Source organism: Protopterus annectens, chromosome 1.part0, assembly GCF_019279795.1.
Source record: "Protopterus annectens isolate FY-2018-M chromosome 1.part0, PAN1.0, whole genome shotgun sequence".
Classification (NCBI taxonomy): domain Eukaryota; kingdom Metazoa; phylum Chordata; order Ceratodontiformes; family Protopteridae; genus Protopterus; species Protopterus annectens.
Window position 1 is genome coordinate 783,638,391 of NC_056725.1, and position 27,065 is coordinate 783,665,455.

General features: G+C 42.1%; 1 protein-coding gene across 2 annotated transcripts in view; it reads right to left on the reverse strand.

Annotated features, from left to right (window-relative positions):
* Window positions 1–3,126: 3,126 nt before the first annotated feature.
* The window catches only part of MRPS12 (mitochondrial ribosomal protein S12), a 327,687-nt gene continuing 303,748 nt past the window's right edge, over window positions 3,127–27,065 (reverse strand). For both annotated transcript variants that reach the window (XM_044063039.1, XM_044063045.1), the window contains one exon: window positions 3,127–4,720. In XM_044063039.1, the coding sequence (XP_043918974.1) occupies window positions 4,290–4,720 (431 nt within the window). In that variant the 3' untranslated portion in view covers window positions 3,127–4,289. The remainder of the gene's footprint in view (window positions 4,721–27,065) is intronic.

Genomic DNA, 27,065 nt, shown 5'->3' on the forward strand with positions numbered 1-27,065 from the left:
GCTTGAGAAGAGCTGGAAGGGGCTGGAAAGGACCAATTCTTAGTGGGCCAGTGCCTACAAAACCTAGGAGGCTGAACTTGTAAAAAATATTTAACAGTTTGCATAGATTTAGCTTTATTTTCCATCTTTTTAAGAACTTCCTCAGCCTTGTTGCCAAACAGGCGGTCCTGATTTAAAGAAGCTTCCAACAATTTAGCTTTAACATGATCAGGCAAAGATTGCTCCTTAAGCCAAGCATGCCTTCTGAGCACAGACCCAGTAACAGCAGCCCTGCAAGAGGCCTCTAATGAATCAAAACCACATTGCAAAGTATGTTTTTCCAACTTGTTTGGCAGAATGCATTAAATCCTGTAATTTTTTATTTTCCACACAGTCAGTAATCAACATAATTTTCTGTTTAAGCAGTCCAATAACATGTGGCTGATATTTTAACATATGAAACTGGCAGTTTAAAGCCCTAATGGCCAAGGTTGCAGAAGTGTAAACCTTCTTACCCCATCTATCCAGCACCCTGGAGTATCTATCAGAAGGGGTAGGATTTTTAGCAGTAGAAACCTTAATGCCCCTGGGCCCCTGTGAAATAGTCTCTGGATCTGCAATAGGATTTTTGAAAAGGAACTTGTGGGACTCAAGAACCCTGTAGTATCTGTCAGGTTTTCTGGGAGCAGGAGGCAGGGAATCAGAGGCCAAACTAGATTCCAATAAAGCATCAACAATGTCTAGTACAGGAGGAATAGCTAAAGGCTTATGCTGAGGTAGGAGAAGGAAATCCCTAAGCCTCTTTTTTAATCAGAAAAATCCTGGCTTTCCCAGTGGAAATGCTCCTTTAGAGTATGCAAGGTTTCCCCAAAACAAAAACCCTCAGGAGGGGAAGCAGAGGGAATAGAATCCTCTGCATCAGAATCCTCATAAGTAGGTAAGGACAAATCCAGATCATCAGAAGAGTCAGAAAAAAATGAATCCTGATCAGAAGATTCATAATCAACCTCAGTCCTAGGCCTCTTAGAAGGGGGGATTGGCTACACCTGATTACAGTTATTAGATCTCCAGCCATTCTTATTTGTTTTTTAGGCATAGAGGCCTGAACATGTGGTCTGGGCGTCATTTTTTTAGACATGGATCGAGATTTAGGCTTAAGTAATGAAGGAGGCGTTGATTTAATATGCAAGTCTGTAGGCCTGAATACACCCTCAGAAGCCGGTGCCTGCACAGTGGCTCCGGACCTACCCAAGGTAGAGACATCCACGGGTTCCACAGTTGAAGCATCTCGCGGCATACCGGACTCAGAATGGGTCTCAGTAGAGGCCTGCGAATCAGAAGTAGCAGGTATCAGGGGCTGCGAAAGCGCCCCAGAGTACCGGCGAACTGGCGACTGGCTTAGGAGAAGCGTCGTCGGCCTGTCTCCGTCTTTTTCTTTGTGTTTTTTCGGAATCCCGGTAGTCGGATGGTTAACAGACGACATTTCTGGATAATTAAACAGAGAACCGAAATATTTAGAGGCAAAAATATACAGAAGACAGATAGTGCGCTGATTAAATAAAGCACAAAACTGACAGCAAGGTACGTTGTGGTCAGGGCCTAGGCAAGGAATACAGTACGAATAAAAATCTTTATGAGGTATTTGCTTTCCACAAGTAATGCAATTATTAACTTTTACTGACATCAGTAAGGAGCAAGAAAGTGTTTCCCCAACAGGGTACTTAGCTTTAGTTGAAGACTTCAGTTCTGAAACTCGAAAACAAAAATTTCAGGAGTCGGCCAACCGGCACTTGCGAACTGCTTCTGCTTCGGGCACCGCACGGCAAGAAAGACTGATGTAATGGTGTCGGCTGCATGCTTTATACCCCTGATGACCTGACGTCATGGAAGAAGGGACAGCAACCGACACAGGACCCAAGACTTTATCAGGCCGACTGAGGGCAACCTGCAAGCAGATAAACCAAATGTAATGACTGCAACAGTGAAACACGAAGAACATCTGCACAGACATAGAAAAAATATATATTTGTATGTTTTATTATATATCTACACACACTTGCACATATACACACATGCATCCCTGCACACACCTCAACCACTAAGCATAGCAAATCATAACTTTGGCCCTGAAAATCAAAGCACAAGGTTCCAAAAGAGAAGTACTTCTTTATTTTCTACAAACAGAATGCTTTCATACACTAGATCATTGTGCAGTTACTGACAATGCATCTTCGTGTTGTTTTACCCATTACTTAATGTACATACCTTTCAACAGTTATAACTTAAACAGAGTAATTGTAGGTGAAGCAAGTTTAAATGAGTGCCCATCTCAAAAAGGTGTGTGTGCACATACTACACACACACACACACACGTGTATGTGTGTATTTTACACACATGCATACATTCATAGAGACACACACACACACACACACACACACACACACACAACCCCAAACTGATACGGGTAAAATGCTACAGGATTTCAGGATACAGTTGTCGCATATAGCACACCGCCTGAATATGTTGCAATGCAAACTCTATAAACTGCCTACAAGTGCCAAAGATATAATGCTGTATAATGTATGGAATAAATGCAAGCCTATAAAGACGAGCATTTAGGATTTCAGGATACAGTTGTCGAATATAGCACACCGCCTGAATATGTTGCAATGCAAACTCTATAAACTGCCTACAAGTGCCAGAGATATAATGCTGTATAATGTATGGAATAAATGCAAGCCTATAAAGACGAGCACTTATAAAAATCCATCATATTCATTTTTTATGTAAGGGGAGGGTTGTTTAAAGTGTGCAGGACTTTCAGAACATACTTGCCAGTGTGGACTTCAGTTCAGACAAAGTCAAACATAGGTTTTCATAAGAGAGAAAAGTGAAACCATCTGCCACTGAAAATATGCCACCACCAAAAATCTGTAATGGCAAAAGCAAAGTAACAAGCTGTGAATAAACCCTTCAGGATGTACAATGTCTGAGTGACCAAGAATAAATTCTAGCATTCATCAAGACTGTGTTTAACAGTACATGTATGTAGAGCACCAAATGCAACCTTGCAAAGGTATTTCACGGAGACAGTACTAGAGTCAGAAATGCAATACCTTATCTAGTGTACATAAAGTAAAGAGGCATGAAAACAAAAATTTTATTTTTCTCCATGAAATATGCCAGCATCCCCAAATACAGGCACCTGAAATGAGGTTCCCCTACAAAGTCCCGACTCCCAGACAAACCAGCCAGCTGTTCACACCTGCTGTACTTGTCACAAAAATACACATTTAATATTTTCTGAAAGGGGAGAAACAATTCACATTTTATGGAAATGGTAGGGCTTTCCATCTAATTAGAACAATGGTAAATGCTCTTAGCAACTTGCAAAAATCAAGAAGCTTTACCCCCAGTGGATTGGCGTCCTTCAGGTTAGATTTCCTGGACAAGGTATGTATGTCTTCATACCAAGTCACAACCTGAAAGCAGTCTACAGCTGAAGGTCAAACACATTTTCTTAAATTCTGCTAGAAACTTTTAGAACTGTTTCAGAGATGCACTTGTACATTTGCACGAGACAACAGTTGGCCTACCAAAGTAAGCATACATGTTCTAAGAAGAATAAATATTGGAATCACATTTTTCTGTAATGACCTAACCTCATAACTGCAAATATTTCCCTTACAAGATTTTTCTTTTCAAATGTTAAGCAAAATTGATTTCTGATAAGCACAGACTAATATCCTCACATGAGATCCTGCTACAACTTTGCTTTCATTTCATTAATTAATGCAAGGCAAAAATACGACTGGGTATCAAACAATCTCAAAAGCATAACAGAAATGTGGCCCTTTTAAACACTAACAAGAACTGAAGCTACATGCCCAAAATACTCCCTTGTAAATCAAAAGTGCACCTGCTGGTTTCGATAGTGTTAAATGCGAGGAGTCATGGAATAAGAATAAATAGTACATTTATTATATTTTCAGCCTCATCATAAAATGTATTCTTTAGTCACAATATTGCATTGGACATCACAATACACAAAATAAAACATGGAAGAGACTGTAACAACTCTGTGCTCTAGGAAGGTCTTAGCATTTCTGTAGTTCATACGCTTTATTCCCCAAACAATCACGGTTAACAACTTCCACTAAATAATACCCATGATCTATCAAGGTAGAGGCAATACAAAAGTTAACAGGGTAGGCAGTAAAAAGAATTATTAGTCTTCAATGTACTTTCTAGTGAGAGCTAAAGAAACAGACTGCCAAGTCCTTAGTCCTCAACTTTGCACAAATAGATTTCATTTCTTTTTCTGAACATGCGCACAATCATATTTCCCACGAACTATTTTCAGTTTCACACCAGGTAGGTCCTGTGTTTTTCCTCCTTCAACAAGGACGATGTTATGCTCTTGAAGGTTGTGGCCTTCTCCAGGAATAAGACACACAACTTCTTTTCCATTACTTAATCGTACGCGACAACATTTCCTGTTTGCAGAATTTGGCTTTTTGGGTTTTCGTATCATGGTTTTGAGTACCACTCCTTTCAACTGTGGACGTCCAAATGTTGGACTTACTTTTGGTGGTTTTGGTTTGGGCTTACCCATTCTATGCATCTGATGTAGAGTGGCCATGGTACGATTTGCCACACCTTGAGGGAGCAGTTCTCTCCTTAGAGCAAACATCCCTTGGAAAACTGGGTTCACTGACATTCCAATCCGTCTGGTAAACCCTAAAGAAAGGGAAACAATATTGTTAAGGCCAAATCTGCTCTTAAAAATTAGTAGAGTAGAACAAAATATTTTAAAATAGTCAAATTTTGTACCTAGAAAATTACAAAACATGCTGTCAAATATGCTGATACAGTTCATGTTTACATTCGCAACTCTTCATAGAAGACATTTAAACATTGTCATCTCCCCCTGCAATAACATGTGAGAACCACTAGGAAATAATGAAAATCATAACAAACAGGCTTTTAATACTTAGAATCATTACAAATTTTAAATATATATATGATCTGCAAAGTCCTTCCCACTTAAAAATGAACCCTATATGGTAATATGCTTTATAGTCTCAAGAAGCGAAAACTAGGAGCCCCCAATGAATTTGCCAGAACATTACAAGGAAGACCACCTGCTACTACTATTACAGAAATTCTTTTTCAGGCCATGGAAAGTCCAGGCATTGAATTTACAATAAGTTTGTGAAATTTAAAATAGTGTCAATCATCCAAACTTTACCCTCTGAAATGGAGTTCAATTCCAGATGAAGTGAGCAATAGCAGTTCCAATTTCCATGAGAGTAGCTCAGTCTTAGGAAAATGGAGAAATGTGTGCAATCCAAACACTTACAAAACATTCTAAAACCAAGTAACCACAAATGAAAAATCTAAAGCTGCACTACATTTCTTCAATTAAATGCTCAAACTCCTCTGTCAATACTGCCTTTGCACTATGCAACTGATGGGAAACTGGTCTGTAGAGACAGTGATACAGAAGATGCCAGTAAGGGAGGGAGGGGGAAGGCTGCATGCTGGTCTGCTCCATACCAGTTAACTAACTGAGAACAGCATGGCCAGTTGAGATTAGTAGGCAGGAACAAATAAGCCAACCAGCTCTCAGCTGGCTGGGATGCTTGGTTCCTATACTCCCAAAACAAATAAGCCAAATGGCCATGGGGAAGAGAAAAAAATACTTTGAGCCTGTAAAAGACTAGTTAGTTAGTTATTCATTCACCATTTTCTATACAAGGCCATAACGTCTTGCAGAGAATATAGATACCACAGCCAAACACTGAATTTGGTGGGCTATATGACTCATTGATATGGCAAAGAGCTTGAGGTAAAATTAAAAATCAAAGTGCAGGGTGTTAACTGAAATAGAACAGATATTATCAAAAGCTGTACATGTGTACACAGCGAGTTAAATGCCAAGTTAAAAAACTAAAAATATGAAAGAAAACGTAAGCTAAATAGGCAAAAAAAAAGTGAAAATGTATTACTACAATAATGGTTATGAAAAGGACCACCACGTGAGAATGCAATGTAATAGTAAATGTAAGCCTTGTGTACTAGATATTACTATAAGAAAGAAAAGAAGCTCTGTCCCAATTTATTAATGCAAATAAATATAAAAGCAAAAATGTACATAAGAAAGAGCAGTCCCGGTAGCATTCCATTCCAAATATTGTACATACCCCATGGCAACAATATGCAACAAACGTGTACTTATTTACAGGCTTAATGAGACTGCAGGAAGCTTATATGCAGGAAAAAAAAACACACCTCTGATGCTATGCCTGTACGTATATCCCCCAAAGAAAGTACCACTAATGCTCAGGCACAAAAACAACAAGAACCAAAATAAATTGAAAGCTCAACTGTCGTCAAGAAGCAAACAAAGCAAAAATATTAAGACAGCAGTATGACTACTGTTGCAAATTTAAATCTTTATTTACTTCACAATTATCTGATTTACGTCTGCTATTATCTGCAAGACCTGAATAAAAAGTGATTACACAGTAATGGGCTAACTGTACATCAGCACTCTGACTGGAGAACAAACATTCTCCAGCAGGGCACTAGTGTACAAATAATGACCACTGAAAAACAAATCTGACTTGTCACAGGAGCATATCAAGCTGCCATGGAAGTTGGACATGGAAACTGGACAAAATTACAAAAAAATTAGTGAATGTGTGCTTGAAAGCAGAAGAGTGTGTATATGTGTGTGTATGAGAGAGAGAGAGACACAGTGAACAGCGACATCAATTGAGCCGTTAATTTTAGTCGCTAAGCAGCAATTTTGTTTAGCGAGTGTAAAATAAAAAAAAATGTAAAATAAAAAAGTAGCGAGTGTAAAATAAAAGAAAAAAACGTAAAATAATAAAAAAAAAAAGTGTGTGTGTGAGAGACTGTATGTGTGTATGAAAGCAGAAGAGACTGTGTGAATGAGAGAGAATAAACAGTGAGTGCCATCCCTGGCAGCAGCAGTTAAGAGGTTTGCTTATCTCTTAAGTCTCATACCTCTTGGCACAAGAAATCTGGACAAAGCCACAAACAATGAGGGACAAAACCAAAAATAAGGACAGATTTTAAATATTGCTCTTATAAACTTAGAAAGTTGCTAGAACAGGGTTTCCATTAGAATGTATTATCTGAAGGACAAAGTCTGAAACTCGAATGTTTGTCATTTAATGATTTTAACCCCCCAGTGATTGACCAGAAAACTACACATTTTATGAGGATGAAACATACTAGCCAAAACCCTGAACATTCTGCAAAAATCTGGACGGTTGAAATCTATGTTCTGCTGACTCTCAGCTCAAAATACCTGGATAAACCTAAAACAAGCAGGGAACAAAGGCTCAAAATAGGAACATATTTTACAGGTTCATAGGTAGGTAACTAGGCTATCGGCCCTAGGGCCCATACAAGCCTAGCCAAAAAATGTACCCTGGCTTTCGCCACCCAAGAAAATTATTTTCCTATGCCCCTGTCGAGCAGAGCCACAGAAGTGATCCCTGGGGTGAATTTCCCATCCAATCAAGATTTTTCTTGAAGAGGGCTAATGAGGAGCTCTGTTTGACATAGATAGGTAGTCTGTTCCAGAGTATGGGAAGTCTCTGGGACAGGAATCTATCCCTCCAGCACGTTCGGTTTATTGTGGTGACAAGGTTAAGGTTAAGGTCCCTAGAGCGTGTAGCTCGGAGGGATTGGGATTTCTTTAAGTGGAGCATGTCCAGCAGCTCTGGGTTTGACATAGCTTTGTATGTTAGGCAGAGATCGCCCTTGAGTAGGCGATATGCGATGGAGTAAAGCTGTAGTTTTTTGAGACGGTCTGCATAGGGCATCTGTTTGAGGCCAGTAATCCTCTTTGTGAGGTATTTCTGTGGTCTTTCCAGTTGTTGTAGATGTCTTGTGAGGTACATACCAAAAGGGGCATTGTACTCTATAATGGGTCTAATGAGTGATGAGTAGAGGGGAACAATGCCCTCTTTTTTTCTGGATGAGAATCCTTTTGTGATGAGATGAGCCACGTAGAAAGATTTCCTGACCACTGTGGTGATGTGATTATCAAAGGAGAGACTACTATCCACCTGTGTCCCAAGGTCTCATCACATTTTCGGCATTAAGTAGACTACCAGCTATGTGGTAGTTCATGGGTACAGAGTTTTTACCAAAGGGGATGACAATACCCTTTTTGGCACAGAGCTTCAGGCCATGGCTTTGACACCAGGAATCTGTCTCAGTGAGGCCCTTTTGTAGTTTGTCCACATCGTTAGGAGTTTCGATTATGGCTCCTAGTTTGCAGTCATCTGCAAACTTTGTTAGCCAAAGACCTTCTGTGTTGGCCTACACTTCAGAGAAGTAGATACCAAACAGGAGAGGACCCAGGACTGAACCCTGTGGTACTCCACTTGTCACTGGTCTGATGTCGTATTTGGAATCCGCTACTTTCACAGTGTGGTTTCTGTCCGTGAGCCAGTTGGCAACCCATCTTATGACAAAGGGATTTATACCTAGTTTAGTGAGCTTATCTATAATTCCAGAGTGGGGGATGGTGTCGAAAGCCTTGGCGAGATCTAGATAAGCTGTGTGAACCATTTTACCATCATCTATGGCTTTGGCGACTGCTTCAAAGAAGTCAATCAGGTTTAGGAGACATGATCTGCCTTTTACAAATCCAAACTGAGTAGGGCCAGAGTTTGGAGATTACCAATGTCTTTGTTTATGAGTTCCATGATGATACGTTCCATGGCCTTGCAGACCAGGCTCGTCAGGCTAATGGGGCGGTAGTTCCCGGGGTCTGTCGCGGCTCCCCCTTTGTGGAGTGGGATAACTGTCGTGGTGCGCCATTCAGTGGGTACAAAGCCTGAGGTGAGGCTATGATTGAACATGGTACTTAGGTAGGGTACCAATTCATTCTGTAGTTCGTGTAGAACGCAGCCTGGGATAGTCAGGTCCCATGGATGCTGTGTTCTTGGCTTTGGAGAGTGTGTTTTTTACCTGTGCAGCCGTGATTATAGGAACTTTGCATTCTTCCGGTATAGAGATGGGCCCTCTAGGGGGTGAGAGGGGGGTAAAGTTAGCACTGAACCTATCTGCTAGGATGTTGGCAATATCAGTTGGTTCTGTATATTTAGTGCCATTATGCTGTAACTCAGAGCAGATCTGAGTGTTCCCATTTAGATTCTTGACATAGCTATAGAATGCTTTGACTTATTATTAGGATTTATGTTAGCACCGCGGTGGTGGTGCTGCGGTAGCGTTGTCGCCTCACAATAAGACGCTGTCCGGTTCGATTCTCTGCTAGAGCATCTTCTACGTGGAGACATGCGTGAATGGGGGTACCTTCGTTGAAGGTTGTGCGTCAGGGCTGGTAACTCGGCACGTAAAAATCAACTACCAATCATTAGCGGACCGGAGTTCCGCTGTGGCGACCCCTAACCGGGAAAAGCCGAAAGACACAACAACATTAGGATTTATGTTAGCACACATTTTCTGAAACAGCAGTGTGTGTGTGAGACTGAGTAAGAGCAACAGTAATACCTCTGGACCATTCAGCTGAAGAAATTGGGATAAAGCCTAAAACGGGGAACAAAGGGTCAAAAACAGGAATAGATTTTAATTACTGCTCTTATAAAATTACAAACTTGCTTAATTAAAAGGATTATTATTTGAAACTCAAAATGTATGTCATTATTTAGTAACTGTAATCTCCAATGATTGGTGACATTTTAGGAGCAAGAGACCAAAAAATAAAGTAAATGCATGGATATTTTTTTAAGTAGCCTCATAACACCCCTGGGCAGGCGGCAAGCAAACATTAATGCCTGACAAGGTGTGTGTTAATGTGCAAATAAATGCCCGCCTAAGGGTGTCATGAGGCCAGATGCCATAAGCGGAGGGCATCTACACCCCTGAAAGGGTGTTAAGTATACATTAACACACACCCTGGAGGGCATTATTGTGCTTAGAAAATGGGGTCTCTGTAATTGTGTTTTACTTGCCTTTTAAGTACTATATTATTTTTATTATATTTTAATAGTTCCTCCGCCTAATGTTTCAAACTTGCTATAGTACAAGTTAGTGTCGTTGGGAGGAAGCATTTTACATTAAACATATATAAAAAAATAGTGCTTAAAAAAAAATCAAGTAAAACAATTTTACATAGAGCCAATTCTCTCACACACACACACACACACACACACACACACACACACACACACACACACACACACACACACACACACACACACACACACACACACACACACACACACACACACACACACTTCCATACACTCAGTCACACAAGATCACCCTCTTTCTTTCACTCTCTTGTTCTCTCACACACACACACAGAAATCTCTACCTTTTTTTTTTTTAAATATATTTTTTTTATACATTTTTATGATCGCTAAACAGCAGAACTACTGCTTAGTGAGTGTAAAACAATGGCGGCAGTTTTTTTTTTGGCAGTCCGAGCTCCACGGCAGCTTGATATACTGCCTGAGGCAGCAGACTCGTTTGTCAGCAGGCATTACTTGTAAATTAATACCCTGCTGGAGAATGTTTGTTCTCCAGTCAGGGTGCTGATGTTAGTTTACACATTCTCTAATTACACATCAACACACACACTGTCGGGCATTATTGCTTGCAGCCAGGGAAGTGGCCTCTATAATGGAAACTGCAAAGTTATTTTAGTACTAGGTGCAAATCAGGGATTTTGAAAGACTAATGTACAGACTTCCTTAGACTTTTGCTTGGTATTTCATTAACATTGCAAGTATTGCAAGTATCAATAAGAAGGATGTTACTGAACATAAAGGGTAAAATAATAGACAGGCATCCCTAAAACACAGGAGTCATTTTAACACACATGAAGCATGTTAAAAAAAAAATCGGCACAATCGTGCATAAGCCACTGTCAGAAGGCATGTAAGCATCAGTGCGGTTTCTAGTAGTGATCCAACATTTTGCAAGTTTGTGCCTGACACATCGGAGAACTACACTTCTAAGAAAGCTGTTATAACAAGATACAGCCTGGGAATGAGATTATGCTGGAAAGAAATCTGCATAGAGATAGAAGAGTCAAAAGCTGCACAGGCAGGCTCTGCTAGTTAGGTCTCCAAGTAAAGCTGTCAAGTACCAGAACTGTCCCAAAAGTATTATCAGATGCCCAATATAAATAGTCCTCCACACATTTAGATCAGCACTGTACAGGTGGGGACTAAATTTGGGGGGGGGGGGGGTCTCTACTTACATCACATAAATATAGCGCTAGACAAACAAACCAATGCTCGAGATATTCCACATTTAAATCACCATAGGTAAGATCCCATGCCACTTCCTTGCAAGCTACAGGTCGCCCTCTATGACCCTTGAAACCCACAGCACGTATTTAAGCTTACTATAGAAATTCATCATGCAACCCAATACCATAATCATGGGTGATTTTAAATTAACCCACTATTAACTGTTAAATATATACAACACCAAATGTGCTGCCAGAGAGATTCCTTGACCACACAAGCATAAACACTGTGGACCAGATTGTTAATATGCCAGAGAGAGACCCAAACATACTGGATCTGGGCCCAACTGGTATGAGAAAGATCTGTGCAACCACTCTAACATCCTTTCTGGTAATGTCAGACCACAAAACTGTCGCCTTTAAAGTGAAAATAAAAACACAGAACCACAGCTAACTCTGGAACGTTCAGGAGCTACTCTAAGGTTATCTGCAGTCTATTATAACCTGGCAAAATTTCAAGCCCTCCTCAAAATCATGAAAACACTGATACTATGCTGAATTGGTGATAGAAACCCTATACAAGTGTGTTAATAGGTGCATAAAAGCGGGAATAACTACAGAACTAACTCCCTGGTGGTACTCAATAGGCTATAAACAGAAGGAAGAAAAACATGGCAAAAATTAAGAGGTGCAACACCCAGCATGATAAAAGCTCTCTCAAACTAAACAAGCAAATTAGAGGACAAATAAAGTCTACCAAAGGCAAACTTGAGGTAAATCTGGCCTCTCAAGCCAAGGATAACCACAAGGCATTCTTTAGCTATGCAGGGCTCATTTTTAAATGGAGCCATCTATACTGAGACAAAAGATGTAGCAAACCTACTGGCAGGCAAATTCAGTTCTAACTTTACCCCCCCCCCCCCGCCACTCCTCAGGAAATACCATCAAATATAACTCCCCCTCTAAGGGTAAGAACACTGCATCAATGGGAACTGACAATATCCCAGTATGCTTTTTAAATAGCATGAAGCACAATATATTAGGCAGTATGGAATCATTATTGAACTTTAGCCTCCAAACAGGCTTCATATCTCATCATCCCTCTGCACAAAGTTGGACCATCCACTGACAATTATCAATATTGACATAAGAAACCTTCAGAAACTGGACCCGACCAAATTTAAGTCCAGGTCACGCTTACTCAGTCTGGTCGACTTTGAGGTCACCAAAACAATGGATGAGGGGCAAAACTGTTCACACTGCAAACCTTGGCCTGGGCAGGGCATTTAACAAATTCAAGAGGTTTGGCGTAAACCCTTATGTCACCCGCTGGACAGCCAGCAGGCTCACAGACAGGGCCCAGGAAGTAGAACTGGGGAGTCCACCTCTACACAAAAAGAGGCCAGTCACCAGTGGAGTCCTTTAGGCCTCTGGCTGACCAAATTTGCAAATCATTGCAAAAATCCTAACAAAAAACACAATTTATAAACAAGTACACAACAAGAGAAATTTTTCTATACATACCCTCAAACTGCTACTTCAGAACTGCAACTGGTCCCCTCTGAAATACCTCCCACCAGACTCAGCTGTCCAACTTTTCAACAGCAAATTTCTGGAGATCCTCAATAGCCTGGCCCCCTATCAGGAATATTAGGACTAAAGCTAATTAAATTATTGGTTTCTTTAGACAGCCATTGACAACACTTCTGAAACAAAGAGAAACTCTGCTCACAATATCAGGCTAACAAAAATAAAGCATGCTATGATAATCACCACATTAGAAATAAATCCAAAAAAACTAAGAATGACAAAAGTCTACTACACCAGAATCAAACAATTCTATCAAAATAATCCAAAAAAATCTGGGGCTCCATTAAATAACTCCTGTAACCAGGACAAATCCTTAATACCTAAAAATCAAAAGAAACTATAGCTATCCAATTCAACTCTTTCACCAGTTCTAACCCCTCACTTTTTAAACAGGATTATACTCATCCTGTCATCCCACCTGTAACAAGCATTACCAAACACTACTCTTTTTCCAACCTATCCGAACAGACAAAATAAAAAAAAATCTGTTGAGTAAACTAAAATCTACATCACTCGCAGATGAATACCTCAAAATTGGCAGCTGTCATCTGCTACCCTATATCAATAGTGATCAATAACTCAATCACTGAACAATACATTCCAAAGATGTGGAAATTTCATATGTAATCCCTCTATGCAAAGGTGGATCACAACTAGCTCTCTCTAATTGTTAGGCCAATTTCCATTCTATCACCACTTTAAAAAGCTTTGGAAAAATGTATCCATGCTCAACTGCTCAACTATCTAAAAAATCTGCTATGCAATTTTCAACATGGCTTCCGTCCCAAACATAGCACCACAACTGCACTCAAGCTTCAACACCACCATAAACCAACTCAGAAATGAAGGGAAACATGTTTCCTCTATCTTTTTAGATATGTCTAAAGCATATGACACACTAGCCTACCAAAGTTCCTATGTGAATTTACCTCCCTCAACTTCTCAGGAAGCCCTCTCCCGGTTGCACAGCTATCTTTCCGAACACCAACAGACTGTGAAGTGGCAAAAAGATTCCTCTTCTCTGCTACTAGTCACTGTTGATGTCCTGCAAGGATCAATACTAGGCCCACTTCTTTTCTCTATCTTTACAAACAAAGGCAAAACTTATACTGCCTCCAGCCTTGCCACCCTCATCAGATATGTCGATAACTCCACTGTCATTTGTTCAGCACCCTCCCTGCCACAGCTCCAAGAAATTACCCAACAATCCTTCTCGGATATTGAATCCTACCTACACAGCTTCCAACTCATTCTAAACCCCAACAAAACCAAATGAATACTGTTCCAGAACAGCTACAATAAAGCTAATACCCACAGTCAGCACTTTAGAATCATCTATTTTAACACAGTAATTGAACCAATCACAGAAACAAAGCTATTAGGTGTCACCATTGATAGTCAACAGTTAGCACAGGTTATTAAAAAACCCACACCAAATTAGGTTCACTTAAAGTCAAACCTTACCAACTATTCTAGACTAGCAATCTCCAGGACACCTGCAATCCACCTTACTATAAGCCAACCCAATATTCACAAACATTAAAAGGCAATCCTAAATAGGTTAGAGACTTGCTACCCCAAAAACAAATTTGCTGATCAACCTTCCCAACACATCAGTGTTCAACAACAAATAAAATGGGTACAGCTAACCAACCTGTTATCCCTAACCAACTTATAGTATCTCATTCGGTCATGTACCAAATTAAGTGTCCAGCCATCCAAAACGTGGTACAAACCCACACTAATAATAGACCCCTGAGATTCTCTAAGTCACTAAAACAACTCTGTAGACTCTTTAGTCAAATCAAATCTCAGAAAAAAATGGAACTCTACACCCCAAATAATTCTCAACAGACAACCCCACTTAATTCAAAAATCTACTTAAAACACAACTAAATGAAAACTAGACATGCTCCTGTGAGTATCATTTCACCATCTCCCAACACTTTCCATCTCTACTCTCTCTTCTTCACCTCATCCACAGCCTTAAATGTTAATCTCATGGACTCTTAATACTCGTAAACAAATTTTTCAAACTGTACAAGTTACATTTGTAGCATCCCATAGCTTTCTGAATTCATAAACTATAAGCAGATTCTGTATTAATCTAGTAGTTTCTTACTAGTTTCACCCCTATGAATTGTGTCTCATGAATATATTGTGATTAATGTAACTACTGCATGTTAGCAGTACTGCAAGTTTTTTTTGTTCTTGCAAAATTGCAAACAATTTATAACGATTACTGATTATATCCACTCAGTGTTGGTTTGTATATATAGCATCGTATTGTATTTCTCTTATATGTACAGCTATTTTCCCCAGGCCTCCTTTGAAAAGGGATACCAAGTTCAGTCAGACCAACCCTGGTAAACAAATGTTAAATAAAATAAAAATAGAATCCCCAAGTGGTATTTAAGTTCACCAAGAAAGGCTGACACTGATAAATTTAGTCGCGTCACAGGTATGGACTACTAAATGCTAAGAAATGCACAACAGTTTCCTTAAGGAAGTCATCCACCCCAGGTAACTACCATATCGACACAACACACCCTTTAGAGTTGAGCCAATAGTCAGGGACTTGCAGCAAACAGACAGCAATCCAGCCATCAACCATCATTTGTCTGCAATAGTGGAGAAATCATCCTACTGTAACTTATAAAGAAAAGGTATGGCATTTAGGTCTAAGGAGGTAATTGTTCCACTGTATTTGGTGCTCATCAGACCTGTCAATGAGTACAATGCTCTCTTTGGTATGCACCTAAACCAGGCACATCCAACAATTGGAACGCTGACAGAGGTTACTCACTAAAAATATAGGGTGTAAATAACATGTCCTCTTGCAGACCACCTCAACTCCCGATCTTTGTATTCTGTCTTCTCCTAAAGCTGTTTAGGGAATATCTGTGCATAGTGTATAAGGGATCTTTGGACCCCATTCTGATGGACCTCCTTCATTTCCACAAAACATACAGCACCAGATTTACTTAAATCTTTATTGAAGATACAAGAAGGAAATATAAATGGAGTCTGCGGTGTTTCAACCACTCGGAACAATAGGAACCGTGTATGAAAAAAGAAGTTATGTCCTCATCATAACATTCCATGTTTGTTGTTCATCTTGCCGTTCATTCTTACAATGATAGGTTCAGAGCAGATTCTCGGCTCCAACTCGGCCGAATACATAGCTGAAAGTCTCAAACCTGGCTCGTGGCAAGAAGGTATCCCACAGTGCAGTGGTGCAATTCCCCAGATCTTGTTTGCTGCTACTACTGAATATGTACACCACACACACACCTAACAGAAGGAGAAATGAACTGAAAAAAAATGAACTCCTGAAGGGCACACACACACACACACACACACCTAACAGAAGGAGAAACAAACTGAAAAAAAATTAACACCTGAAGGGAATAAAAACATCCACCAGGTCCAGAAGGAATCTTTGGCAGGGGGAAGGAGGGAGGGTTCATAAGAATGAACAGCGAGATGGACAACAAACATGGAACATTATGGTGCATACATAACTTCATTAAGTTATGTTGTCCTATCTCGCCTTCATTCTTACAATGATGGGACAGCGTCCCTAGCACCTCTACCCTGGGTAGCTCACGGGAGTGCACTTTAAGCACTGTGGAACCAAAGAAGGCCCTGTCCCTGGAGGTCAAATCCACTTTGTAATGCGTGACAAAAGTATGTGGAGTGGTCCAAGTAGCTGCTGCACAGATATTATCCATGGGAACACTGGCTTGAAAGGCAGATGACATAGCCATTGCTCTAGCGGAACGAGCTTTTGTGTTGAAAGGTAAATCTCTGATTTGAGATATAAATGAATGTAATACAATTTGAAAGCCAAGTGGAAAGAGTAGTTTTAGGAACTGAACTACCCTTTTTTGCATCAGAGAAGGATACGAATAGTTGGTCAGATTTTTCTAAAGTCTTTGGTCCTATGCAAATAGAAATCCGAGTTGTCTATGCACGTCTAGTTGATGTAATTTGTATTCTGCCTTGTTGCTATGATTAGGAAATAACACTAGAAGCTCTATAGATGGATTTATGTTGTTTGGAGAAGAGACTTTGGGTAGGAAAGAATTAGTTCGCAAGGACACCCTATCCTTCTGAAAAATCAAATGTGGTGGTTTAATAGAAAGAGCTTGCAACTCTTCTAGCAGAAGTTATAGCCACTAGAAAAAAAGGTCTTCCAGGAAAGGAACTTGAGGTCTGAAGATGATGAGGGCTCAAAAGGTGGTAACGTGAGAGGAGACTAAACAAAATTTAAATCCCAAGGAGAAAGGGGTTCCTTAAAGGGAGGTCTTAATAAGGAGGCACCTTTTAAGAAGGCTCTACACAGCCTGTGGACATTACGTTGGAGATAGAATCACCAATGCAGAAATTTGATATTGCAGCGAGTTGAACCTTGATGGTTGCTGCAGCTGAACCTTGCTGGAAGAGTTCCGCCAAAAATTCCAAAAATAGAATGGACAGGTGCAGAAAAAGGATCAATGTTCCTCTTTTGAGCCCAAAAAGAAAACCTTTTCATTTGCTAGAATACAGTTTTCTAGTGAAAGCTTTATGAGAGGACATTAAGATATTTTTGACTGCAGGATTGAAATTGTGAAGCCTGACTAAATTGTGAACTGGAGCAGCCAAGCTGTCAATTTTAGGGTGTGGAGAGAAGGATGAAGCTCCCCTGACATACGAGTCAGCAGATCTGGCACTGGGTCCAGAGTCCAACTCGTCTCCTGAAAAGGAGGCCAAAAGAAGGGGAGCCCAACTTGGCGAGGCCAGTAAGGAGCAATGCGAATTATCCTGCTTCCCCTGAGTACTGTGCTTTCTGAAAGACTCAGAGGGAACGGAGGAAAGCCATACAGAAGTCCCGAAGGCCAATCGTGAGCAAGTGCATCTCTCGGTGTCTCCCCCGGAGGGGGGAATTAGGGTAAAATAGTTCATGTACTTGGCATTCATGGGAGTGGCAAAGAGATCGCAGCAAGGCTGATCCCATGTTCGGAAAATCATTTCTGCGACATCCTGATTGAGAGACCACTTGTGAGGTATTAAAATTGCTCTGCTCAGCTTGTCCGCTATCACGCTGGACTTCCCCAGAATGTGCGCTGCTATTAGAAAGCACTGGGAAGAAACTGCCCATTGCCAAACTCTTAGAGCCTCTTGACAAAAGGGGGTAAGATCTGGTCCCCACCCCCACTTGTTTATGTACCAAACCACACACATTTTCTGACTGTATCGCAATTGTCCGTAGAGGGAGAGAGTCGTGAAGTGTTTGCAACGCAACACTGCTCTCATCTCTAGGACACTTATATGCAAGTGAGCCTCGTGTTCTTGCCACGTACCTTGGACTATTCTTCCCAGATAATGCCTCCCCACTCTACCTGGGAAGCATCTGTGGTCACTGGAACTATGGGTTGATGTAGAACAAATGGTCTCCCTATGGTTACATGAGTGGAGTGTATCCACCATCTTAAGTCTTTCTTGCATGATTCCGTTAATCTGATCAGGTGAGACATTGGAAGCTCTTGAAGTGACCACTGGGAGAACAGCAGCCATTGAAGGATCCTCATGTGCATTCTGACAAGAGGGACCAGTGTTATTGTGGAAGCCATTGTTCCTAGTAATCCTAGAATAATCTATGCTTTCACTTTGGTCTTGGGACGGAGATGAAGTATCTGTTGTCTGAGTGCTATAAACTTTTTCTGTTGGAAGACGTACTACCATAGAGGAGGTGTCTAGACTTGCACCTATAAATGTAATATGTTGACAAGGCAACAAGGCAAACTTCTGAAAATTGACTAATACCCAGCTGATTGCAAATGTCCAAAGTTAGATCCCTGGCTTGTTGGAGTAGATGTTTGGTGGTGGCAGATAGGAGCCAGTCGTCTAGATAGGGAAAACACTTTGAATCCTAGATGCCTCAGGTGAGCCGTGACTACTGCCATGCATTTGGAGAACACTATGGTGACTGTAGAGAGACCAAAGGGCAGAGCTCGGAACTGGTAATGACTGGCTCCCAGCAGGAAGCTTAAGTAACTTCTTGATGCCCTGTCCATTTTTATGTGGTAGTAAACATCTTGAAGGTCTATCGAGTACATCCAATCATCTTTCCCAAAAAAGGGAAGTATAGACTGCAATGTCTCCATTTGGAACTTTGACTTCTTGACAGATTCGGTCAATTTGCTTAGGTCTAATATGGGCCTCCAGTCCCCTGTTCTTTTTGGCACCAAAAAAGAATTTTGAGTAAGTTGCGAATCCTATTTGGTCTACGGGGACTTCTTGGATGACTCTCTTGTGCAGCAACTTTTGAATATCTACGGTTGCTTGCTCCCTTAGATTGGGTGGAACATCTGGGACTGTTCTGGCCTGTGGAACAGGATTGGAAAATGGGACGGAGTATCCTTTGGATATTATTTTTAGTACCCATTTGTCTCTTGTGATATTTTGCCTTACATCTGGGTACATGGACAAACGTCCCCAGACTGCCTCCAGAGTAGAGCAGTTGGGCCTCCTTTCAGGAGGGCTGATAAGGACATCTTTGAAAGGAATCACAGTCATCCTGGTTTTGCAGGCCCCCGCTGCCTTTTGGGCAGTGTCTACCATTATTGCCTCCTCCTCTGCCCTGGGGAAGGAATCACCCCTCGTGTCCTGAAAAACTCTCTGGGATCTTTTGAACCACATTTTTCCACTCTTCTGGCCTTTAGGATAAGGTCTTGAAGGTACAGAAAAACTTACTCCAACGGGAGAGAGAGTTCTCCCTTCCTGCTCGCACCGGGTTAGAGTGTCTTTTACTTTGGGTCCAAAGAGTGAGGAACCATCAAAAGGGGCACGAGTAAAGGTAGACTTAAAGGGCTCCGCAAAATTGCACAAGCGCATCTAGGAGTGTCTCCTAAGGGAAACTCATGAACCTGCTGCTCTGCTCGCTCCACCTGCTGCGTAGGATATGAGCCTCATGGAGGAGATGACAATGGAATTTAAGGTAGACAGCTGGGAGGAGACCTTCTCATTCACCCTCGCAGCTAATAAACCTTGTAGAGTATCTCCTAGCTCTTGGATCTCTTTGTAGCCTTGTAAAGTGGGATAGGTAGTTCAAGTGATCGCAGTGAGAATGTCGCGGACGAAAATAACTTACTTCCCGTATCTGTCCATCGTTCGAGTCTTTATTCGGAGGATGAACAGATGAGGAAGTCTCTGCAAGTGCCTTCTTGGTGGCTGCTGCCACCACCATAGCATATACGGGTGCCCCCATGATTAGAAAATCCTTTCCCCGAAGGAGATGACAAGAATTTGTTTGGCCTCCGAGGGACTGGCTCCATAATGTCAGGTGACTCGCACGCCTTTCGACTAACCAGGTCCATTAGCTTATCATAAGGTGGAAACACCCAGGAGGCTGAAGGTTGAGATCCAAAAGCCTTCGGGTACACTGACTCCTCATCAGAAGGGGAGGTGGTCTGCCAGCCGCCTCTCTGCTTCAGGATCTCTAGAATATCTGCAAAGGAGATATCAGAGGACGACTGTGGGGACCCTTCCGACTCATCAAGGTCAGTGCCTGAAGTGATGACTCATCTGGGGAGTCTACGTGCTTCCTCTTGCAAGTTCTTTTCCGAGGTGGCTCCCCAGAAGGATATTCTGGGGAGACCTCGGAAGAGAGGGGTTCACCCATTGGGGGATCTTGAGACTCTCTGCTGTCCTGTGGAATGGGTGGCTCAGAGACAGCAGCCGGTGCCTTAGAGGGATGAGTACTAGTATCCTTCTGTGGTGCTGAATGGGAAGACAACACACTCATCAGCTCAAAGGCGGATCCAGCCAGCTCTGAAGACTCCCTCGGCTCCAAGGAGACAGAAGGCGGCACCGGAACCAACAGGATCAGGCCAGAGGCCGATGTGAGAGTCGAGCTAACCCAGGCCAACACCCCAAGAGACAGACTAGGCACTGAAGATCGGGGCAGAGATTCACAGCTCCCAGACTCCCTGGACGGCACCAAGAGTCTGAGCAGATGTTGACTGTGAACACCAAAGGGGGTCTCGGAACAAAGAGATCCACAGTAATAGGTACCAAGCACTCTGACTCCGAAGGACTATCTTGGCTTGGAGGAGGAGGAACAACAGTGGGTATAATTGGTACAATAGGCTTCGAGACCAAATGGGTGGGAGACAAGAATAATTTAGTCTGCGCCGGAGACGTCAGGAGTCTGCGCACCACCCGTTCCACGTCATCATCTGATAGGCTCCTGGTGGATCTGGAAGATAGGGATGAGGAGCGAGACCTGTACAGAATTGGAGATCTCAACGTCGGAGAAACCGGTGAAAAATCCATGGACCGGCTCTGACTAGAGGCATCTTGCGGCTCCCAGGACTTTGGAGCAGAGGAGGTAGTGGCCTTGGAAATTTTTGGTAGCTTGACTGGAGGCTCCAACTGAGCTGATGTTGCAGGTGAATGTCTGAGATTTGTCCTTTTTAGAGGAAGGAGAAGAAGAAGAGGAAGAAGAACTATGGATAGCTTCCTCAAAAGCTGGCCTTAAGAGCCCTTTCAGAATCAATTTGTTTCTCCTTTCTTGAAGTACTCTTGCACTGAAAGAGTGACAAAAACTGCAGTCTTCTTGTAGGTCAATAGCATCAAGGCAAGAAATGCATATAACATGCCCATCTGTGATGGATATTTTTTGTGAGCACTTCTGGCATTTTTTTAAAGCCCGAAGGCTTATGTTCTCTCTCTTTTGGGTCTTTAGACATAGTTAAGGTAAGACTGCAAAAGCAACAACAACAAGAAAAAAATTTCGCTACTGAACAGCTAAAGGTACCCTGATCAGTAACTATGGGAAACAGGCGGAAAAGGACAACTAGGGAGAAAAAAATAGGGCTTCTGACTTAAACGGTCTTATTTTCTAGACAAGACAACAATTAACTACAAGCCCTCTAACTTAAACGGGCAAATAGCTCTCTTACTTAAACGAGCTACAGAAAAGCTTAACAGACAGAAACAACCACTATAAGCGATACCAGCAGGCCTACAAGGCGATGGCAAAAGCCGTGCCAAAGGGGATACAACTATCACTATCTAACAGTAATGCAACAAAATGCAAAACAAATTATGTATAATTAGAAGATAAGCTATCTATTAGCAAATATAACAGTTTAGAAGAAAAATAGGAGAATTTGTCACAACTTAGCCATGGCCAAGATGAGCGCTTCCAACCTCAAAGCAGCAAATGAGATCAGGGGAACTGCACCACTGCATTGTGGGATACCTTCTTGCCACGAGCCAGGTTTGAGACTTTCAGCTATGTATTCGGCCGAGTCGGAGAAGAGAATCTGCTCCAAACCCATCATTGTAAGAATGAAGGTGAGACAGGACAACAAAGTACAGCTGTGTACACTTACCATAAATGTAGATGTTCCGAGTGTATTCACTGTTGAAGTCATTACATTTGGGTAATCTGCTGGCAGGTTGCCCCCAGTCGGCCCGATTAACAAAGTCTTGGGTCCTGCATCTGTTGCTGTCTCTTCTTCCATGATGTAATGTCGTCAGGGGTATAAAACATGCAGCCGACGCCATTACATCAGTTTTTCTTGCCCCAAATGTCAGGTGCCCCCCCCCAAATGGGGAGCAAATAAAATTAAAAACACAAAAAATATACCTCCAATCCCAAAAGCAAATACACCAAAAGGGCTTTTAAGCATAGTGAAAGAAAGTAGAGGTATAGCCAGGGGAAAAAAAGGGGGCTGGAGGGAGGGTAACCAGGAGTGCAACAGTGAATACACTCAAACATCTACATTTACGATAAGTGTACACAACAACTGTACTATGTTCTTCGTGTTTCACTGTTGCAGTCATTATATTTGGGTAGATTCCCAAAGCTATGGTTGGGTGGAGGGAATTATACAGCATTATGACCAGCTATAAGGCCCTGCAGGACAGTAGTGGCAAAGCCAGCTCTGGATTTAGAGAAAAGTGGTAATGTTAGGTGAATGTATGAACTGAGCTCCAGGAAGCAGCTTCTAGAATGTCCCTGCTAGGAACACCTCTGAGAAAGGCTGTAGAAGTAGATGCAGCCCTGGTGGAATGGGATCTGATCCCCCGGGGGATAGTTTTTCCATGGTGCATATAGCAGAAACGACTACAATGGCTTATCCATTTGGAAATGGTTTGCTTTGAAATAGCCGTTCCCTCTGCCCCTGCAGCAAATGCCACCAGCAGTTATTCAGATTTTCTTGGAGATTTTGTCCTGTTTAAGTAAAATCTAAGTTGTCTGTGTACATCCAATGAATGCAGAATCCGCTCCCCCTTGTTCTGTGGATTGGGAAAGAAGGTTGGCAAATGAATGGTCTGATTAAGAGCCACAATGGATACCACCTTAGGCATGAAGGATGGATTGGTCCTGAGAGATACCCTGTCCGCATGAAAAATGATGAAAGGCTCCACTGCCATAAGAGCCTGTAATTTGGAAATCCTTCTAGCTGAAGTGACTGCTAAAAGGAAAGCTGTTTTCCAAGAGAGAAATTTTAAGTCTGCAGTAGCAGCTGGCTTGAAAGGAGGGAGAGTGAGCTTTTCCAATACAAAACTGAGGTCCCAGGTAGGGGTTGGAGCTCTCCTGGGTGGTCTTAAGTTTTTGGCCCCTCTGAGATATTGCTTTAGCAGAGGATGAGAGAAGAGGGGAGGTTCTGTGTTATAATGAGCTGAAATGGCTGAGGCATGGATTGTTATGGAAGAAAAGGACAGGCCCTTGTGAAGCATCTCAGTTAAGTATTGTAAAATCTGAGGAATGTTGGGCACTGCTGTGCTCATCCCTTGCGATCGATTCCAGGCACAGAATCTTTTCCTTTTGTCAGCATAAGATTTTCTAGTACTAGGCCTTCTCGTCTCCAAAATGACATCCATTACAAATTTGCTGAGGGATGCCAAGGGTAAATTTAGGTGATTAGCCATGCTGCAAGATTCAAAAAGTTTGGAGCTGAGGGTGTAGAATTTGGGTGTTCTGCTGAGACAGTAAGGTGTCTGAGGCAGGTGCCATGGTGGAAGGTGCGACATTGTGCAGGAGTGGGTGCCAGTGTTGGCGGGGCCAGACTGGAGCAATCAAAATCATTTTTGGTTTGTCCTGTGACTTAGTAGAACTTTGGAGAGCAGAGGCAGAGGGGGAAAGGCATAGACTTGATAGGTTTGCATAGAGCATCGGAGCATCCACTTTCCAGGCATAGAGCATCCACTTTCCAGGATTTTTTGTGATAAGTTCTTGTGCAAAATTTGTCCAACTGATAGTTCTGGGATGAGGCAAAAAGATCTATGCCTGGGCTCCCCCATTTGCGTGTCAACATGTTGAAAATCCGTGGTTCCAGTTTCCATTCGTGTGGGTCCATGAGATTTCTGCTTAGTTCGTCTGCCAGAGTATTCAGCTTCCTGGCAGGAATTAAGCTTGTAGTTGTACTTGACAGGTCAAGGCCGTGTTCCACAATGCCATGGCTAGTCTACAAAGGGGGGTAGGAGTGTGTACCCCCCCTGCTTGTTTATGTACCAAATAACCGTGGTGTTGTCTGTCTTATTAATTGCCCCGGATGAAGGTAGTCAAAGGCTGTCAGTGCATTCTTTACAGCTAGCATTTCTTTTTGATTGATGTGAAGGTGCATTTGATTTGGGCTCCATTTGCCCTAAATGCACTTCCCTGCCAGATGAGACCCCCAAGCATAGCCTGATGCGTCTGTAGTTAGGGTTTGGGTGGCAAGGGGCGGTGTGAATCACAGTCCCTTGTTTTGGTGGCAGGCCTCTGCCCACCATAGGAGCTCTAGTTGCAGGCAAGGTATGATAGGAATCATCGTTTGCAGGCTGTGAGAATGTCGACTCCATAAACATTTTAAGTACCACTGAAGTTTCCTCATATGCAGTCTTGCATATGGAATTAGAAGAATGCAGGAGGCCATGAACCTCAAGGCTTGCAGTATTTGCCTTGCAGAAAGCAGGGTTTTTGTGGCCACCTGTTTGAAGTAAGTAACCAAATGAATTTGCTTATCTGGCGTAAGGAAAGCCATCTGGGCAGTTGTATTCAAGCTTGCAGCCAGGAATGTAATTTTTTGAGAGGGTACCAGTTGTGATTTCTTTTCATTTATAGTGTACCCTAGACAAGTTAGAACCCTTTTTACAAATGCCAGATGGTTTTAGAAGAGAGTGTGTCCTTGTTTTCTGCCTGAATTAGACAATCGTCCAGGTATGGATATATTTGAATATTTCTTTGCCTGCAAAATGAAATTACTGGAGCTAGGCACTTTGGAAAGACACTAGATGCTGTAGATAAGCCAAAGGGCAGTGCAGAAAACTGGCAATGCACGTAGCCTGCTTTGAAGCGGAGATATCTTCAGCAAGATTCCCTGACTGGGATATGCAGATAAGCCTCTTTTAAATCTACAGTTACCAACCAGGCATCTTTGCCTAGCATAGGAAGTAACTGGTGAAGAGTCAGCATCTTGAATTTTGGAATGTCCAGAAAGGTGTTTAGAGTAGATAAGTCCAGAATTGGACGCCATGATTTGTCTTTTCTGGGTACCAGGAAAAGTCTTGAATAGAAACCTTGTCCCTTTTCCTCTTCTGGTACCGGTTGAATAGCCCCCATGTTCATGAGGGGAAAGTACTTGTTTCTGGGCCTCTGCCCACTGATGTGGGGGCAGGTCTGGCCAGCCATTTGAAATTGGCAGCGTGTGGAAATGAAATCTGTATCCCTGGGAAACTATATTTAAAACCAATTTGTCCTGGTTATAAGTTGCCAGTTTCTTGCATGAAGAGTCAGTTTCCCCCCAAAGGGGTGGCTAACTGCTTACCATAGGGAGGGGTTTTGTTGTTTCACAATTTGGAAGAGGAGGCATCTCACCATTGTTTTGTTCTGAAAGTCCCTTGTGACTGAAACCTGGAGCCTTTGGAATGTCTGGGTTTGACTTGAGTGGCTCTCCAAGGAACTGGAAAGGACCAGTTCTTAGTAGGCCAGTGCCTAGAGGTTGCACTTAAGAAATCTTTCACAGTTGTTTGCATAGATTTAGCTTTATCTTCCATCTGTTTTAAAACTTCTTCAGCCTTATTACCAAAGAGACTGTCCTGTTGTAAAGGAGCATCCAACAATTTTGCTTTGACATGATCAGGCAGACTTTGCTCTTTGAGCCAAGCATGCCTTCTTAGCACAGACCCAGTTACAGCAGCCCTGCAAGAGGCCTCAAAACCACATTGCAAAGTATGTTTTCCAACTTATTCAGCTGAATGCAATAAATCCTGTAAATCTTTGTTTTCCACACAGTCAGACATTAACATCATTTTCTATTTAAGCAGTCCCATGATATGCTGTTGATATTTTAGCATATGAAATTGACAGTTTAAAGCCCTGATTGCCAAGGTTGCAGAAGTGTAAACCTTCTTACCCCATCTATCCAGCGCCCTGGAATCTCTATCAGAAAGGGTAGGATTTTTAGCAGTAGAAGCCTTAATGCCCTTGGGACCCTGAAAAATGGTTTCAGGATCTGCAACAGGATTTCTGAAAAGGAATTTGTGGGAGTCAGGAACCTTATAGTATCCATCTGGCTTACAAGTAGTCGAAGGCAGAGAATCAGGAGCCATACTAGATTCTGAAAAAAAAAACATCAGCAATGTCTAGAACAGGAGGTATAGTCAAAGGCCTATGCTGAGGAAGAAGAAGAAAATCCCTACGTCTCTTTTTAGATTCAGAGAAATCCTGACTTTCCCAAATGTTCCCTTAAGGTATGTAAAGTTTCCCCAAAAGAAAAATACTCAGGGGGAGAAGCAGAAGGAATGGAATCTTCTGCATCAGAGTCCTCATAAGTAGGTATACACAAATTCCTGTTCATTAGACGAGTCAGAATTAATAGAATCCTGGTCAGAAGATTCATAATCAATGTCTTGCTTAGGCCTTTTAGAAGGGGGGGGGGGGTTTGGCTACCCCTGATCAGAGTAATTAAATCTTCAGCCATTTTGATAATTTGATTTTTAGGCATAGGGGCATGCACATGTGGCCTAAGCGTCGGTTTTTTAGGCATAGGTCGAGATTTTGGCCTTAGTTTTGAAGATGGCATCGGTCTAATATACAAATCTGTAGGCCTGAAAACACCCTCAGAAGCCGGTGCCTGCACAGCGGTTCCGGACCCATCCAAGGTAGACACATACGTGGGTTCCATAATTGAAGCATCTCACGGCATACCAGATTCCAAATGGGTCTCAGTAGAGGCCTGCGAATCA